Consider the following 13308-nt stretch of genomic DNA (forward strand, 5'->3'; position numbering starts at 1 on the left):
CGGCAGCACCTCCAATGGCAACTTTCATGATAAAACCTCCAGAACCTTCAACTTCTTAAAGCCACAGGAGTGGGAGAAGTGGATAAGAAGATTCAAGCGCTTCAGACTGGCAAGTAATTTAAATAATTCCTCTGAAGCTAACCAGTATATTGCATGGAGGACTAGGCTGACGATGCGCCACGGGGCCTAGACTTAATGGGCGTGCAGCAGCAGCAGTATGACACTGTACTGAGAGGGTTTGATTATTACTTCTTGCCTAAGAAGAAAGTAACTTACGAATGGGTGAAATTTAACAAGAGCGCAGGAACCTGCAGAAACAGTAGACATGTTCATTCCAGCCTTGTATGCACTGGCAGAGAACTGTGAATATGGGGATCTGCACGACGAACTTTCACACAACAGACTAGTAGTGAGTCTAAGAAATTTGTCACTGTCGGAGAGGATGCAACTCGACAAAGATCTCACCCTCATGAAAGGAATCACAATGGCTAGATGGTCAGAGGTGATAAAGCAGCAGCAAACTGACTTGCAAGACATGCGTGCAAGCAAACTGGTAGTAGATGGGGTGCAACTTGAGAGGAAGACAGCAGAGGTTTAGAACAAAGGGCAGACACCAGGACAGCAAAAAGTTAAGATGATGATACAGAGCAAAGTAGAGCGCAAGACATGCCCCAAGTGCGGAAAACTACCATTCCACACAGCATTTTAATGCCCAGCCAGGAATGCAGAATGCCACAACTGCGGCAAACGAGGACACTACAGAAAAGTCTGTAGGTCAACCTGATGGTGAATGAGGTAGCAAAGGACGTGGACAGATTGTTCCTTGGAGAAATAGCATCAGATGAGGAGCCCTGGATGGCAGACATTAATGTAGGAGGCAGCAAAGGGACCTTCAAAATTGACACAGGGCCAATGTTATAGCCATTCCTGAGCAGCTGTTCAAAAGAATTATACCCGGAGATGGCAAGCTAGGAAAAGCACAGAAGCCACTCTATGGTCCAGGGGGAGTGAAATTGATGGTCCTGGGATTGGCAAAAGAAGCCCTCTCATACAGAGGAGCACCACAGATGTGTTCGTGGTGAGAGACTTACATGTGGTGCTATTGAGCAGACCAACTTCGATGAAACTCAAGAGTGGCCAGAGTGGTGGATGCCCTGAACCAAGAGACAGTCAGGAAGGCATTCCTTTAAACTTTGCAATGGACTCGGGCTAATACAAAAGCCATGTCATTAAACTCAAGCCTGATGCAAAACCATTTTCACTGAAAGTACCTCAAAGGGTCCCATTGCCACTCATGGGTCAAGCGACGAGAGAACTTGAAAGAATAGAGAAGCTTGGAGGCATCAATTGCATAAAGGAGCCTGCACAATGTGTGGTGGCATGGTGGTAGCACCAAAAAAGAATAAAGAAAATGTTCGCATTAAAAAAAAAAAAAATGTTCGCATTTGTGTGGACATGATACCCTTGAATGGATCAGTGTACAGAGAAAAGTTTATATGTCCTTCAGTGGATCAAATCCTAGGCATGCTCACTGGTTCAGAATATTTTACTAAGTTGGACACAAACGTGATTTTGGCAAATTCCTTTGTCCAAAGAATCAGCTCTCTACACAACATTTATCACGCCATTCGGGCATTATTATTTCAACCACCTACCCTGAACACTCTGCACCTAAACACTTCCAGAACAAAGTGGTGACCGAGGTTACCACAGGCCTGGAAGGAGCTGTCTGCCACATGAATAATAAGCTCATCTGAGGGACCATGAAAGACCAACATGATGTGAGGGTCCGTGCAATCCTAGAACAATCAGAAAAGGCGAGGGTCACTCTCAACATGGCGATGTGTCAGTTTTGAAGAAGGCAGGTGAAATTTCTGGGGTACATCATCTCAGCAGACAGCATGAAACAAGACCCAAGCAAGGCAAAAGCTGTGCAGGACATGAAAGACCTGACAAACATTAGTGAGCTCAGAAGGATGGAGACAATTGGTCACCAGTCACTTATGCTTCCAGATCGCTAACAGAAACAGAGTAAAGGTACGCGCAGCTGTAAAATGAGGCATTAGCACGGACTTGGGCTTGCAAGATATTCAACGATTTTATTATTTTGGGTCTACATTTTGAGTTGAAGACAGATCACAAACCACTTGTGAGTATACTAGGTGGACAAGTGCTGGATTCACTGCCACCATGGATACAGAGGTTTTCAGAATAAGGCTGATGAGATGCTCATACACGATCTCACACACACCTGGGAAGAACCTCACTTCTGCGGATATACTCTCTCACTCCCCACTACAAGACGAAACCACAAGTGCTGACCAAGACCTCATGGAGGACACCAATATTTACGTCGAGACGGTGATGGAAAACCTCCCAACAAGCAACAGATATCTGACAGAGCTCTGAGAGCAACTATGTGCTGACAGTGTGTGCACACAGGTCATGAAATATTGCATTGAAAGCTGGCCAGACCAGTTACAAGGACCAATCAAACGCTACTGGCAAGAGAGGGTCATTCTGTGTGTGCACAATGGATTACTCCTGTGTGGTACGAAATTAGTTATTCCAGCTAACATGCAGAATGAGGTACTCGAGAAAATAAAATCGGACCACCAGGGGCTTGTAAAGTGCCGGAAGCGTGCCAATCAAACAATGTGGTGGCCAGTTCTGAGAAATCAAATAAGTGAGATTGTCTTGAGGTGCAGAAAGTACATCCAGGAAAGGGCAAACGCAAGAGAACCGCTGATGCCGAGTAAATTCCCTGACAGGCCATGGAAAAAAACTTGGTGCAGATTTATCACTCTTGGAGAGAAAACATTAGTGGTGGACTATTTCTCTATATTCATATAAATAGCACAACTCTGCCTGACATGAAATACCGATGTAATTGTTCACTTAAAATCAATGTTTGCATGGTATGGCATTCCAGACATTAAGTAAGCGACAACGGTCCACAATTCTCTGGACAAAACATAAAAGCCTTCACAGCAGATTTAGGGTTTGAGCATGTGGCGAGTAGCCCTAGGTATCCACAAAGCAATGGCGAGGCAGAGCGAGCAGTACAAACAGTGAAGAACCTGCTCAAGAAAGCAAAAGACTCTTACCGTGCACTTTTGGCATAAAGAGCCAGACCACTAAGAAATGGCTACAGTCCAGCCCAGTTGCTAATGAGTCATCGACTTCACACAACTCTACCAACTCTTTCAGAGAGGTTGCAGCTGGAACTTCCAGACCTGCTACAACTCCAGAACAAGGAGAGGAAGTTTACAAATGCGAAGTAATATTACAAGAGGCACAGAACAAATGACCTGGAAAAACTGGCACCAGGAGAAGATGTGTGGATCTCTGACGCTAGACAGCAAGGTACAGTAACTTCCGTACTCCACGGTCCATGGTCGTACATGGTTAGCAGACCACAAGGGACACAGACGGAATCGCCAACATCTCATGCCCATACTAGAGTCTCCAGGTGAAAAGCGACGAGAGCACCGGCCAGAAATGGACTTTCCTGCAAGGAGAGGTCCAGAGACTCTGCCGACTGAAACACAAAGTTCGCCTGGCATAATAAGAACAAGGTCTGGCTGAGAAATAAAGAGACCGTAGATTGAATCAGTAGAGACTGTAAAACTCCCAGAGTCAAGAACGACTTGTATATTGTAAATATTTTCTGTGTATTTGTACCTGAATGTGTAAAGGTAATTGTGGTGGGCGACGCCACAGAAAAGGGAGCTTCAAAAGCAAATTAAGGAGATGTGGTGTAACACTACTGGTGGGACATTGAGCAGGCTGATGACGTCACAGGGAGGGACTTCTGCATCCGGGAAAGTTATGCATCTGGCTGGCTTGGGAGCAGCAGGCAATGCCTGCGCATGTAGATATTCACCAAGGGTACGTTAAAATAAAATAAGTTATGAACGCAACTCTGGGCTCAAGGTAGTTTTTATTACAAGCATGTTTGAACCCAACATGACAGAAACCATCTGTTTCCAGAGATTTATTACTTTGTAAAGAACTCAGTGCCTCCCTAACCTCTATTAGAGATAAAGGAGCAGCCAACTCTTTCTGATCATCCAAATTTAATTTAGGTAAGTTAATTTGAGATTTAAAAAATCTTTTTTATTATCACCTTTTAAAGACGCTGATTGATACAACTTTAAGTAAAATTGTTTAAAAATGTCATCAATTTTTTGAGATTTATAAGAAATTAAATTTGAATCATTCTTAGCTGCATAATCCTTCTCGATGCTTGTTCTGTCTTTATTTGCCATGCAAGAACCTTATGTGCTCTTTAACACAATTCATAATACCTCAGCTTAGTTCTCATTATCGCTTTCTCTATTCTATAGGTTTGTAAAGTATTATTTTGAAGCTTGTTATTGATAAGAGATCTTCATTTATCCTCATTAACTTGCCTCTGTAAATCTTTTTCTAAATTTATCTCTATCTTCAATTGTTCTACTTCTTTCACATCATCTTTCTTAATTTTAGAAGTATAACTTATTATTTGACCACATGATATGCCTTCACCGCATCCCATAAAGTAAATTTATTTGTAACCAAATTAGTCAGTTGTAAAAAAGATTCTTATCTGTTTTCTAATAAATTCACAAAAATCTTTCCTTTTTAATAACAGAGTTAAACCTCCATCTATAAACTAATCTTGTCTATTCATCATTATTGTCAACAACAAAGGAGACTGGTCAGATAAATTTCTTACTTTATAATTGGCTTGTTTTATTCTGCCTTGAAGTTGTGCAGATATCAAAAATAAATCAATTCTAGAATAGGAATCATGTCTTCTGAAATAAAAAGAATAGTCTCTTTCTCTTGGATGAAGTGTTCTCCAGACATCTACCAAATATAAATCTTTCATTAATGACAATGTAGCTTTGGCTGCTTTTGTCCTTACCATAGATCTTGTTGATCTGTCTAAAATTGGAATTAAACAAAAATTCAAGTCTCCACCTATTAACATATTCTCATTAACATTTGCCAAATTCAAAAAAGTTTCTTTTATAAATTCATCATCTACATTCAGTCCATATATATATGTGTGTGCGTGTGTGTCCAATACACTGAAAAAATTTGACATTGTATCATAATATATCTCCCTGCAGGATCAGTAATTACATTTTGTATTTTAATCGGAAGTTTTTTTAATCTATTAAAATAGCTACTCCCCTTGTCTTTGAATTAAATGAAGAAGCTGCAATATATCTGATCGAATCCCTTTTTAACTTTTGATGTTCTTTTTCAGTTAAATGAGTTTCTTGTTTTTAAAAAAAAACTATATCATCTTTTATTTTCTTAAAATGTGCCAATATCCTTTTCCTCTGCACTGAGCTATTAAGCCCATTAATATTAAAACATAAAATATTCAGCACTTTTCTCATGGGTTTTTTTTAAAAATCATCGATAAATTACATTTCCCCTTCATCTCTCTACATTCAACTAGGAGCCTTCTTGACAGTACCTGGATCCATCTGCAAGGTAGGACTTTCTTCTTTACTTTGCTGCTTTCCTTTTTGCCCTCCCAATGAGCCAACAACATTTTTATATCCTTTTTTGGTGACATTAGTGAAATGTTCAGTGTCTGAACAGTTTCCAATAGTTTAATTTCAGTCTCTTCACTTTTTTCCCCCCCACTTTTTAAAAAACCTTTTCCTCAGGAGAGACAGATTCTTATATCCTGGCTCTATCTCATCACGTGACGTCCCCCATTTAGCTTTCACTTTAAATTCCTAACTAACTTAGCTTTCTCCCACTATTTCATGCAGTACAAATGACATTTTATATGCTAACATTCCTATGATGCAGCCTATAATGTTTTATGTTAAAGACAATTACTGATTTTACCCATATGCATGGCCTTAGTTAATCAGAAAGATTCTGGATTGTTCATTCTCTTCCATCTCTGGTTGAAAAGTTGAAAACAATAGGCACTTGCCAAGGACAAAAATTAAAAGAATTAAACAGTATTTAGTTAAATGGTACCTTACCTAGTGCCTGCATTGCCATGGAAATAAAGAATGATAGGGAAGCCTGATGCCAAGGTGTCTTCATACCATGACTGGTCTTTTCCCTGAGCTTCCTTCCATAGATTAGAAGGTACTGTGTGCCTGACAACAATAAGAGAAGATACACTGTTATTATATAATCCAGCTTGTACCTTTTCTTGCCAAAAATAATTTTATCCAAATTTTGATGAAGTTATAATATCAGTAAATTAATTTCACAAATGTCCCTAGATTCCCATTTCTGAATGTAACAGGGGTATTTCAAATGTAGGCTGATCAACGCCCACAAAAATAATAGAAATGTGAATGTATGTTCACAGATTATCCATTAAATTGAACAATGCAGAAATGCATTTTATATGTGCAAGTTAAGAGTTTGAATATCCAGATTTCCAAGACCTTACCTCACAGTAGTGTGGGTTAAATTTCAAAGTTCAAAGATCTTCACTATGTTATAAAACAGTTTTGACCTGAGATCATGGTTTAAGTTCAATGCTGTTCAGTTTCTTGATTCCAAAATACACCTTTGGGTAATCTTAGTACAGTTCCACAGAGAGAATGAAATCTTAAGACCAAACTGAAAGTCTCACAGCAAGAGTGTACAAAACTAGTGTGAGAGATGAGTAAAACTGATATAAAAATATGAAGATGAGGAAACTAGTATAGATATATGTGTAATGAATAAAGCAAGTACAAGGACTGCCTAAAGAAATCTCTTGGTGCCTGCCACATTGACCACCGCCAGTGGGCTGATAACGCCTCAAACCGTGCATCTTGGCGCCTCACAGTTTGGCGGGCAGCAGCCTCCTTTGAAGAAGACCGCAGAGCCCACCTCACTGACAAAAGGCAAAGGAGGAAAAACCCAACACCCAACCCCAACCAACCAATTTTCCCTTGCAACCGCTGCAATCGTGTCTGCCTGTCCCGCATCGGACTGGTCAGCCACAAACGAGCCTGCAGCTGACGTGGACTTTTTACCCCCTCCATAAATCTTCGTCCGCGAAGCCAAGCCAAAGAAAGAAGAAAAAAAGAAAGCAAGTATGAATAGGATAAGAATGATATTAGAATGTAGGAAGTAAAGTTAGTCTGAATAAGATAAGGGTCTTGTAGCCTTTTAGACAGAATCAACAAGTTCACCAGTATGAATAAGATAAGGATAGATAATAGATAATAGAATGTAGGAAGTAAAGTTAGTCTGAATAAGATAAGGGTCTTCTAGCCTTAGACAGAATTAGCAAGTTCTGCATGTAAGAAGTTAGTCAGCTCTGAGATCAGGAAGGTGTGAATAAGGACAATGACATGATGGGACACTGCCAGGATACCCCCTGGTCCTCCAAGTTCACAGAAACAGCACGTAGGCAGACAGGATTGCCTAATGCCAAACTCATCCAGGAGGCAGAAGAATGTAAGGGGGAGGGTATTCCTATACTGACATCAACTGTATAAAAGTTGGGTGAGCCCCAGTGTATGTGTGTATTCCCAGGGTAAGGGGAAGCACCCAACTTTGCATTGTTGTATAATAAATGTTCTTTGTTCTCAATTTTTGTCTCGAGCAATTTCTGTGAAGGTACTTCTGTTTCTAACACTAGTAAGGGAAAACATTGCAAAAGTTCAGATACCTGGGATGGAAGGAGGCGATGGTCTTTGTAGCTAATTCAATTTCTGATGACCTCATTGAACCTTGGTTTCATTTCCCAATCCCTTGCTCTAACATTCATTTATACCAATGAATATATTACTTCCCTCTTTTGACTAAGTTTCAGCAGTAAATTTTCCAGGATAGAAATAAAATGCCACACTGAATTAGTTGGTTAACTGGAAAAATGGCATTGTGCAATTGCGCCCACCTTCAAAGGCATCATTATCAAATCATGTCATTGCAAATAGACAAGGTCCAGAACAAGCTGACCTCCAGCATGAAGGAGAATGCACAATAAAATAACCTGAGGAGTAAGTTTTATTCTAAAGAATTTAGCACCTATCTTTTAATTTTTAAAAAAATATCTAGTACTATGGGATTAAATGCATTACTAATATTTAATTAATTTAATTCAATTCTACAAGAATGTTGGCTGGCAGCTTTGCAACTCCAAACACTGACTTGTTTTTTTTATATATCCTTTGTTCATTTCACTATTGTTCAGTTTGGAAACAAACAACTTTGTTTGATCTAAATCAACATAACATTGTTAACCAGCAAAAAAAATGCATATTTACACCAGATCTGTTAAAAAAGGGTCTCAGTAATAATAGCAACCTTTCTTTCAAATAAAAATTGCATTTTAACTTGTGTGAAGAGTCAGTCAGAAGTGGTTCAATAGTCACACAGCCATTTCAATCAGAACAACACTGACCTTCTGGGAACATCCAAAGAGAAACTGCATCAGTTTCAATTTCAGCAGGAAGTAAAAAGATATGGGTTTTGAAATGATAAAACAATTTTAGTTCTAATATCTGACCTTGGTGAATTGCCATTCAATTGTATTTTCTTATTCTTACAGAAATGAATTCAATGAAATTTATTACACTATTTGTCTATTTGACATTTTAAAAATTGACCCAGACTCTGGACATTGAATCATCTTCTGAAATTTCTAATCCCAGATCCTTCAAGTTTCTAATTAGTTGTAAATGAACAATAATAAGTCCATATTTATGCAAAGTGGTCTGCATATATCAAAGAAAACAAAAGGTCAACACAGGTTGGTTGCTTGAACAAAATGGATGTCAGACATGGAGACAAAATGCAGACCTGCATGCTGGCATACACGTAGAAACTAGGCTGCATGCACCAAGCATTCAAATCCAACACTAATGAACTTTGTTCATATCTCAGTGGAAATGGACACCAATTATTAATAATGATTTTGTTTATTTCCGGTGGCCCAACAGATCCAGTATATTCAAAAATCAAGAGCAATGAATATCAAATTTCTCTTCTAGCAAGATTTTTTTTTTATATAAACAGGATTGGTGCAACACCCTAACCAGAATTTCTTTTTTAAATCATGCTGGTGTGGAGCCTTTAAAGTTATTTGTCAAAAATTAGTCCAATCACAACTAACATTTTGATGATAAAAAATATGATAAATCTACAAAAACAAAACGTAGTACTCATTTTCAATGAATTATAGACATACCACTGGAGCTCCTGATGCCTATTCCGAGGATCCTCTCCTCAGCTGCCCACCCATCCAAGCTCCCAATGTCCCGAACGTGGACTTACCACCCGATCTCGGCCATCCGAGCTCCCGATGCCTTGAACAATACAAGTACCCTCCATGGTCAAAAGTAGTATTGTGTGAAAGTCAAAGGCACCCCCCCCCCCCAAATTTAAGATTAAAAATTAGTCCCCCAAAACTTGACCATTACATGAGTATATATGATAGAACATTACAATGCAGTACATGTCCTTCAGCCCTCAATGTTGTACCAACCTATATATTCCTACCAAAAAAATTACTAAACCCTTCTACCTCATAACACTATTTTTATTTCTTCCATGTGCCCCTCATTTTTCAGACCCCATCACCACCACTGGCAAGGCATTCCAGGCACACACAATGTGTAAAATAAAACTTACCTCCCCTTAAACCCTTAAACTTTCCTCCCTTCATTTTGTACAGATGTCCTATGGTGTTTGTTATTCCTGCCCTGGCTGTCCACTTTGTAGTGATAGAGTGCTAGATACCTGACCACGAGAATTAAGATGGCTGCCTCCACATAGTCATGAGTGAGTTATTTAGCTAATAAAGTATAGTTGTTTTAAAAGAAACAAAGTTTCATGGCACCAGTAGTGGGTAGTGTGCACAGGAATGGAAGAAACAGCAGGAATGTGCAGAGAGTGTATCAGTCGATATCAGCAGAGATGTGGCAAGTGTAAAGACTCCTGACGCTGTAAATTGGACTGAAAATGTTGACCACGAGGGGAGGTTGTTCAAACAAAAGTTCATGGTGTACCTGCAAGCCACTGGTCTCTATAGCAAATCTGATGAACAGAAGATTGCATTGAAACTTACCATGGCAGGACCTCAAACACTAGAGGCTTTCAACATATTTCTCTTTGCTGAGGCAACTGACCAGGATAAGTTTGACAAGATTATCGAGATGTTTGATGAACACTGTTCACCAAAGAAAAATTAAACACAGGGAGATAACTTAGATATTTTTGAAACAAAATTGAAATTAAAAGCAAGAACATGCAATTTTGGATTGCTTCGAGATTCAATGATCCAGGATCAAATTGCATTCGGGATTATTGATAAGAAAGTAAGAGAGTGGTTGCTGTGAGAAATAGAGTTTACCTTAGTTGGAGCTATGAATATATACCTCACTGCCAGTGAATTAGCTCTAGAGCATGCAAAAAAAGTTCAGTGAAAATTTAGGCAGAGCAGTAGCCACAGTGTGTGTCCACACATAAACAAAAATTTAATTATAGGAAACAACAAAAGGGAGAGACATTCATTTGTAAACGTGTGCACACTATACACACTAAAGGAGAAACTCTCAGTGATGTACTCTTTGCATCATGATAGTGCAGGAAGATTATAAACCAAAGATACTGAACAACCAAGCGTGAACAGAGTCGAGCAGGACAAGTGGACTGTGTCATTACATACAAATGGAACAAATATTCCTTTAAAGAGGACACAGGGGTAAAGGTCATTTTAATCTGTGAACATGACATCAGGATAATGAAGATAAAGCCATACATCCATACAAATCCTGCACATCTCAAAGCCTACAATAGACAGTGCATCGACATGAAAGGTACATGCAAACTTATGATGAAAGTTAAAGATAAAGAGCATCACCTCAGGTTCACAGTAGTCCCAGATGGACACGAATCACTGCTTGGTGACAAAGCATATGAAAACTTAAACCTAGTCAAGATGGTGTACCACATTAACAGTGACCATGCACAGAACAGCATAGAAGAAATACTGGATCAATTTCCAGACATCTTCAAGGGGTTTGGAGTTCTACTATTCATCTAATAAGATATAGTTAAATGAGGACGCACAGCCAGTAGTGCATGCCCTGAGGTGGATCCCAGTGCCACTAAAAGACAAGCTCAAGCAGGAACTCGACCAAATGAAAGCACTAGGGGCCATAAAGAAAGTGGAGGAGCCCACAGAATGGGTGAATTAAATGGTGTGTGTGAAAAAGAACAATGACCTATGTGTGTGGATGGAACCAAAATGCTGAATGCCAATACAAAGAGGGAACATTATCAGATTCCGATCAAGGATGAAATTACAAGGAGGTCGCCAGTCCAAGGTTTTTCACTAAATTGCATACATCCTAGGACTTCTAGCAAATAAAGTGTGCACATGATGATAGCACACAATTCTGAACATTTAATATACAATTTGGCCGATACACCAGTCAGAGGATGCCTTTTGGAATTTCCTCAGTTCTGGAAGTGTTCCACAGGACAATGGAGCACATCATAGAAGGCATAAATGGGGTACGTGTGTACATGGATGACATGATCCTATGGGGATCCACACAGAAGCAACACAAGAGGCTCAAAGTGCTACAATGCATTTAGAAGTACGGATTAAAGTTAAACAGAGAAAAATGTCAGCTTGGTGTGAAGAAAATCACCTTTCTGGGAAATAAACTATCAGAGGCAGGTGTGGAGCCGGTCAAGAGCAAGGTGAAAGCAATTTTAGAGATGCCCAGACCCACTGGCAAAAAAGGCATATTGAGAGTGCTGGGAATGATCATTTTCATTGGTAAATTCATAGCAAACCTGTCTTCCAAAACAATGTACCTAAGGAAGTTATTACAGGAAAAATATGAATTCAAATGAACAGACAACTACAGGAAGAATGGAGACAACTAAAGACCTTTTTAACTACAGAACCAGTACTTTTGACATTTTTTGACACATCAAGAAGGACAAAAGATGGAATAGGTGCTGTATTACTTCAAGCTGTGGGAGAAGATTGGAGGCCAGTAGCATACACATCAAGGACGATGACAACATCTAAATGTTGATATGCACAGATCAAAAAAGAGGGCCTAGGTCCAGTTTATGGATGAGAAATTCCACAGTTATGTATATGGTTACCAACATTCGTGGCAGAGACAGATCACAGCCATTAATAGTGATAATCAAGAAAAATCTCTGATATATCGCCAAGAATCCAAAGACTGATGATGAAGCTGCAATATCATAACTTTGAATTCGTGTACACACCCGGGAAACTTTTGTGTTAGCTGATGCTTTGTCCAGAGCAACAATGAAGAGTGAAGCACAGAATGAGAGTTCCACAGACAGATGCGAGTCCACGTGAATCTGATCACTGAATCTCTTCCCACATCTGACATGAAATCCAAGCAGATCACAGCTGAAACAGAAAAGGACACAGTTCTACAGAAGATCATCAAGAATCTGAATGAAGGGAGGAGTCACGCGATGGAGTAGTGGCCGGACGGTGAACTCCAGCCCTCTCCAGAAAAGTCGGGAAAAACAAGAGAAAACACAAAGGCACAGAAATAAAAGTTACAGAAAAGTGAGTATAAAGGTGGAAAGAAGATGGCGACAAAAAAAGAAAAGTCGAAAGCAACGGTAAGAAGAGAGGAAGAGAAGACAAAGGAGGAAAAAGGTGAAGGCCTTACCTGTCCGAAGAGGCCCGCTGCGGAGAGAGAAACCCGCTCCCTCAGGTCGGTAAATAATGGACTACAAAAATGGCTCGCAGAGCCGAACAAAAGTGCGCAAACGCGCATGCGCGAAGTTTCGCGCATGCGCGATGCGAATGAAAAAAAACACACCGACGGGAGGGGGGACCAGCTGGGGAGTCGATCTCCACAGCCGGCAACGACAGCTGCAGAACACCTGCAGCAAGAAGAGACCACAGAAGACAATAGAAACAAGATAGAAGAGGAGGAAAGGGCAACAAAGAAACAACAGATGGTCAACTCAGAGGAAGAAGAAGAGGAAGAGTATGGTGAAATAGAAGAAGAAAAGAGAGGCAAGGTAAAGGATATACTTGCTCTTATTAGAGGATACATGGAATCATTTAAAGAATGGCAAACACAGGAATTTAAGGATTTAAGAAAAAGAATAAACAACACAGAGGAGAAAATAATTAAAATGGAGATGACCTTAACAGAAATGGGAAAAAAAATGGACAAGATGGAAGAGCGGGCAGTAGCAGCAGAAATGGAGGTAGAAGACTTAAAAAAGAAATTGGAGAAATCTAATAAAAAAACTAAAGAGACACAAGAACTACTAGCTCAAAAAATAGATACAATGGAAAACCATAACAGAAGAAAT

General features: G+C 39.7%; 1 protein-coding gene across 1 annotated transcript in view; it reads right to left on the reverse strand.

Annotated features, from left to right (window-relative positions):
- abhd12 (abhydrolase domain containing 12, lysophospholipase) overlaps positions 1 to 13308 on the reverse strand; it is a 161641-nt gene that overhangs the window by 113694 nt on the left and 34639 nt on the right. The window contains exon 4 of the mRNA XM_069931906.1: positions 6003 to 6122. Within this exon, the coding sequence (XP_069788007.1) occupies positions 6003 to 6122 (120 nt within the window). The remainder of the gene's footprint in view (positions 1 to 6002; positions 6123 to 13308) is intronic.

This window comes from Narcine bancroftii, chromosome 4, assembly GCF_036971445.1.
Source record: "Narcine bancroftii isolate sNarBan1 chromosome 4, sNarBan1.hap1, whole genome shotgun sequence".
NCBI lineage: Eukaryota > Metazoa > Chordata > Chondrichthyes > Torpediniformes > Narcinidae > Narcine > Narcine bancroftii.